At 39.2% G+C, this 6,102-nt stretch overlaps 2 protein-coding genes across 3 annotated transcripts in view; both read left to right on the top strand.

Moving 5' to 3' along the window:
- The window catches only part of LOC118417688 (proteoglycan 4-like), a gene marked incomplete in the record, with an annotated part of 14,977 nt that extends 10,924 nt beyond the window's left edge, over positions 1-4,053 (top strand). Inside the window, 2 exon segments of the mRNA XM_035823347.1 lie at positions 1,982-2,188; positions 2,869-4,053. Coding sequence (XP_035679240.1) covers positions 1,982-2,188; positions 2,869-2,927 — 266 coding nt within the window.
- Positions 4,054-5,286: 1,233 nt separating this feature from the next.
- Positions 5,287-6,102, top strand: part of LOC118417689 (neuroblast differentiation-associated protein AHNAK-like) — a 7,713-nt gene continuing 6,897 nt past the window's right edge. For both annotated transcript variants that reach the window (XM_035823348.1, XM_035823350.1), the window contains exon 1: positions 5,287-5,386. The gene's annotated coding sequence lies outside the window, so the exon portion shown is untranslated. The remainder of the gene's footprint in view (positions 5,387-6,102) is intronic.

Here is a 6,102-nt window from a genome sequence, read left to right on the forward strand (position 1 = left end):
GGGCGCCCAAGCTCTCCGATAATAAAGCTCGCTGTCAGATATATGCATGTTAACACATAGTAACTTTCTGGAGATGGAATCAACATTTGAATTTTCCTCAGGAAAATACACTCACAGTAAAGTCTCTACCTCCATTTTTTCCAGAACGTACAATTCGGGTCTGAGTATTAGTAATAAGTTTTATTGCAAATTCATGCCCGTGGGCTAATTGCAGGTAACATACAAGATTCAAACAGTGTAAAATACAATATCACATGTGTCTAGTCTAAAACTAGTGAGAGCTAACTCTAGATCCTGGGTTATTGGGTTCGACTCCTTATTTGAAGACAGTGGAAGACGAAAGATCCCACCTTTTCTATTATGTGTGGGTTTTGTGATGTTAAAAGGAGGACTGTTTTCTTTTTATCATTGAATGTGAGAAAGTTTGGATGGAATTTGATGGCCTCTTTGAACAGCTCTTTTCTTTCTTGGTTATAGAGAGGGCAGTTTGACATGAAATGTGTTTCGTCTTCCACCACGTTTGACGTGCATTGTTTGCACGTTCTTTCACACACGGATAACCTCTTGTACCGTCCTCTCTCAATTTCGAGAGGATGTGCACTAATTCTAATTTTGCTGATTGCCGAGCGTAAATCAAAATTATCTAATTCTAAGTATTTTTCCATAGTATGTGCTGTTTTACAGGTCTTATAAAATCTTAGCTTACCAGTATCTATACTCAAGTTATGACGAGAGGTTTGGATAAACATATCAGAGATTCTAGATCTTATCATTGTACATATAGATCTGATATCACTAAGTGAGTTACATGAATAGAAAAGGTAGGAGTGGCCACTACCATCTAAAATTTCTTTCACTCGTTGTAACAAGGTTCTTCTGCGACTATTAGAAATAGAATTATGTTGATACAAAAGGGCATCAGCTTGTAATAAATGTCTATGAGGATCCATTTGTAATAATCGTAGCCAGTAACGAATAACACGCACAGATATATCTAAGTCTAAAGGAAATCTGCCAAGCTCCGCTCTGGATGCTAAATTACTACAATTTCTAGGAACTCCAAGTATATTCTTACAAAAACGGTGATGGGAAATTTCAATTGGGGAGTTGTCGTTAATAGACTCTGTGCCCCAAATTTCACACCCATATAGGAGAATCGGCTTTATACAGGAATCAAATATTTTTAACAAGCACTTTGGCGAGACAGATGAGCGAATGAGAGATTTCAAACTATACATAGCTTTACGAGATTTCAGTGAAAGTTGTTTTTTGGTCAGGGAGAAGCTTCCTGACGATGTAATAGTCAGGCCTAGATAGCAGTAAGAATGTACTACGTCCAGAGTGTCTTGATCAAATACAAATGTTTGGTTTCGGAAGGATCGGCCAGATTTGTTGAAAATCATAACTTTAGTTTTCTTAAGATTAACTTGGAGTTTCCATTTCTTGCAGAAGGCACTTAATCTATTGAGCGCGCATTGCAACCCTTTGTCTGATTCAGAAAGTATAACCACATCGTCTGCATATAACAAGCACGATACAAGTAAATTATGTAGGGAAGGTGGTTCACATTCGGCATTATCAAGAACATGAACGAGGTCATTAATGAATAAGTTGAACAATGTAGGGCTTAGATTGCAGCCTTGTCTAACGCCTTTTTTGGTTACAAATGGAGGCGTTAGACCGGACTCGGTTTTTACACACGTCTGGGGTTTAGTGTACATACATTTGATAAGCTTGTAAAAGTTACCCCCTATTCCCGAGTTTAGCAGTTTAAAACGAAGACCCTCTCTCCAAACGGAGTCGAAGGCTTTTTTAAAATCGATAAAACATGAATAAATGCGTTTGTTTTCGGAAAGGTGTTTACTTAACAAGGAGTCCAAGTTATCGTTCGTGCCAAATTAGTAACAGTTTCCGAACATATACTTTTCAAAAGTCTTTAATATGACTCATTTTTTTCTAATCTCATTCTTATCTTCAACAGGAGGAGACATATTGATAGACAAGCTGTCAGACGAACTTCAGGACTTGTATAAACAGAGGCCGGGCGTGTTTAACAAACAGCCGGGCCCCTGGTACATGAACGTCAACACGGCCATGCGGGACACCTACAACACGCTCATCATACACCTGGTGCACATGAAGGCTTCTCTCAACGACTTGAGCAAGGCTATGGAAGAATACAAGAAAGGTAAGCAGGTGTCATTTCTTTTGCCTATTGTCTTTTAAGAACGTTTAAAAACGTGAATATATGATCTAATCAATTTGTTTTTTTACTTGAAGGAAACCACTAATTGCTGTCTACCCAAAATGTGCATGTATTAACATTAAACGCACAAAAATCATAAAAGCGAAACGTGCAAAAGACGGATTTCGTTTAATAGAGTTACAATGTATTCACCATAATATATGAGATATCAAAGCATAAAGATATCATGACATTTCAGGTAGAAAGTAGAAAGGTTATTAATAAAACTCAATACAACAAATGAATAAAACAGATACTCATTTTCCGTCTGTCTACTCAAAAGGTTTAAAGGAGTCAAAGAAAAGATTACGGTAAGGTGAGTGATCGTACATACAGGGGTACTGCCTGGTGCGATCCGCCATTTTGTCACAAGGTAGCTTGGGTAATGCTGTGACGGGAAACAAACGGAGCATGCGCAGGTGCTAATATGCAAATTACAAACCAACCTTATCGGCAACAGCTTTCTTCAATTGCTGCGAACAAAGGGTTGGAGGCTTGCATATATGGTACCAGTGGTGTTTGTAGAAAACAGTCAGCTTCCTATGTATAATCTGCAGTGCTAAAACTTAACGAAAGTTTGTTTTACAATACATTATCAAAATATGGCTCATGTTTTTTCACAGATAATCAACTGAAGAATGCGTACCTGGACAAGCGCAAAGAAGATGATCACCAGCAGTGAACCAGTCCTGCCATGGACCTTTGACCGCTGGTGTCATAGCGGCTGTATCTTCTCATACCATTTATAGCCTCCAACATCCAGGTTTAGGGTCGAGGCATGTAGTTAGACGTTTTTTTTAGTATAATAGACATTGATCGATAACCACTGTACATAACCAAGTTCACAAACCCGAGATCATTGCTACTGTACAAACATGCTGTCTAAGTCCGGCTTATACAATTTCCACCTCACCGATACGAATGACAAGGGTCTATTGACTATGACGAGTAGATGATGGAAACTAAATGGGACAACACAGACAGTAGGGTAGATTTTACAAAATCGGGTCCATATTGATAAGGTGGATTCGATTGAATCTCTATATTTTTGTCCAGTTCACACATCTGGGTTTCAACTGACATTGTTAGAAAACGTGTCAGTTGTATATTTATATAAACCTGATAAACGGAACGATAAATGAAGCAATTGTTTTATATGTGTGTATTGTTCTGTGTGTGTATGCTTTACAAACCTACGTAACACTTTATATGTATCACGATCAGTTACTAGGCAAGAGTTGGTTTCTAAGGTATAGCTTTTCTGTTCTAAGTGTAGAAAAGAGAACATCGTGATCAAGAAAGGTGGCAAGATGGGAGCATTTTAGTACATAGATATAGTACCAGGGAGGGGATAGTGAATGATGATGTTGATGTGGCTAGCTTGGAGATACCGAATGAAATGTTTCGTCCCATGTTCTAAACTCAGGGTAACACGTGCCCTTGTGTTTATAGCTAATGTGTTTATCTCGCATACTATGTACAGAAAATATAGTCGTCATTAGTTTTTCTTATTACTTATTTTCTGTGATTGTTGCAGTGGCAAAGGTGATGATTAGGAAGGTGATACAAAACCAGTGAATCTGCCGCATATGGGGTATCGATATCTTGTAGGTGGTGTATGGAATGTTATGGGTCTAAGTACGATTCCAATAAAAACAAGTCCGCAAACAGAGTTCATGTCAGCTTTTATAAAGCTTTTGGTGGCTTCAAATTGACATTCAAGCAATCTATTATAAACCTGAATTCAAATTCTTTTTATACTGGAATGAATAAGAGTAATCAGAAATAAAGTTACTGCTATGTCGAAATGCCTGTGTTTCCAATTGTTTTGAATGGGTGTCGTGTATGTGAGTGACGGATTCAAGGAAATATCTATAGGGTTCAGGTGTTACTTATAGATACAATGTGCATGTACATTCAAACTGTAAATAAACGGGGCTGGGCTTTTTTTACAATTCGATAAGTTTGGCTGTTTTGTCACTTAGAAAACTCTGAACGCCATGGCCATTGGCAAGACCATTTTGTCAACAGTAAAAAAGTCACATTGACAGAGAGAGGCACGAGGATCTCCAAAGCTTCCTGTCCAGTATGATAGAATGTACAGGAATCAGTCTAGCCCCTTTTGGGCGAATTGATGTTGTGGTTTGGTTGTACAAGTGCGTTTGCTTCATCGTGGATTCGAGTACTGCTGGAGTCATGCTTTTATCTTTTAATTTTTTTTAGAATATATTTCTGTACCATCTTGATCCTCAATGCTGGGCTAAGCGTTGGTAGGGTAATATCCATCGAAGGTCGTAAGGCATGCTGTGATTGGCTCCTAACAAATTTAATCCTGTCAATAGTGCAAACCTTATCGACAAGAAAATTCGTTCAATAGTGACAAGAAAGTACTTCATAAGAGCATCCTGTCATCAGCCCTTGTCGAATAGGAGATTTGCATTGCATCACCTGCCACTTGGAGCACATTCCAGTCCCAATAACACTCCTTATGTGCAGCGTTTTTAATTTTAAAAAGTTGAAATACCACCAGGCAAACCTCAAACAAGTGACACCTTACTGCATCAAAGTATTTTGGCTTCATGGAGTCATGAGGTACTACAAAATCGAGTGTCATTTGAGACCATTTGACACAACTACAAAACTGTCAAACTACAAGGATATTGCATCCCACTTGACACAAGCTGTCCTGGACATAGCCTCGTCATGACAACAACATCATTATAATGATTCGAATGAGACGCAAAAGGTCCCGGATTCCAGTGTAGTCACCTGTGATAACCTCTCTCTCTATACGACATTTTCCCCTTAAACCGCCCCCCCCCCCCACACACACATACCTTGATCTACTACTATAAGAGAAACACGATATCCATTTCCACCTGTTACAGTCAAGGTCCAACACTCAACAGCAATGTTAAACTTTAGTACGTCGAGACACAGCTGTATTTATTTACATAAAACAACATCCCACTATCTAGTTTGTGTTTATTCTACGGGGGTCCCAGAGGCAACATTGTCTGTCGGGGGCGTGGGGCATCCCGAGTCGTCGGACCTGCTCGGTTGGTTGCTTTGCACATTGCATGGCACAGGGCTGGACTAGGGAGCAGTTCTCAGCATAATCAACAAACAACTGAAAAGAAAGTAAGCACATTCTGTTCCTTTGACTTCCTTGGTATGTAGCAGAATTGAGAATGCGTATCTATCATAGTAGCAGCACATGTATAGTCAGGTAGTAATTGTCATTTTAAGTTGATGTTGACTAAGATATCTCAACTGATAGGTTGGGGCCAATATGGCGGCCGCGGCGGCTCAGTCATGTATGAAAAGTTGTCATTCGTCTCGTTCGGGTCAGAGATTGTCTGTCTGTCTGTCTTCTGTCCTGTTGTCTTGTTTACAAAAACATTCCATCGCCCATAATAATGGGGTGCCTGTTAGAATTGACAGCCAGTATCGAGACTTGTCAAAGTTTTTATGATGGTACTCGTGGCGGCGAGACAGACTACAGAGCAGGGCAATTATTTGGTAAAGTGTGACAACTTTAAGACAATATGCATAGACTTATACGAAGTAATTTTATCTAGATTCTACAAATTTCCTCTTCATTATACACCATCACCCTCGTTGTAAGTACGCTAGAACAGAATAGCACCAAACTTTTGCTAATAATTTAAACTGAGACTGCTAACAGTAAATATTCTGATTGAGGCCAGGGATACGGTAGGCTCATTGTACACTTCACTGCCTCTATCAGAAATTGCTACTAATTGCCACACACACACAGACACGGATACACACACGGACGTATATTAATATATGTGTGTGTGTGTGTGTGGGTATGAGTAGCAATTTCTGATAGT

The sequence above is a fragment of the Branchiostoma floridae genome, chromosome 6, assembly GCF_000003815.2.
Source record: "Branchiostoma floridae strain S238N-H82 chromosome 6, Bfl_VNyyK, whole genome shotgun sequence".
In the NCBI taxonomy this organism is placed as follows: domain Eukaryota; kingdom Metazoa; phylum Chordata; class Leptocardii; order Amphioxiformes; family Branchiostomatidae; genus Branchiostoma; species Branchiostoma floridae.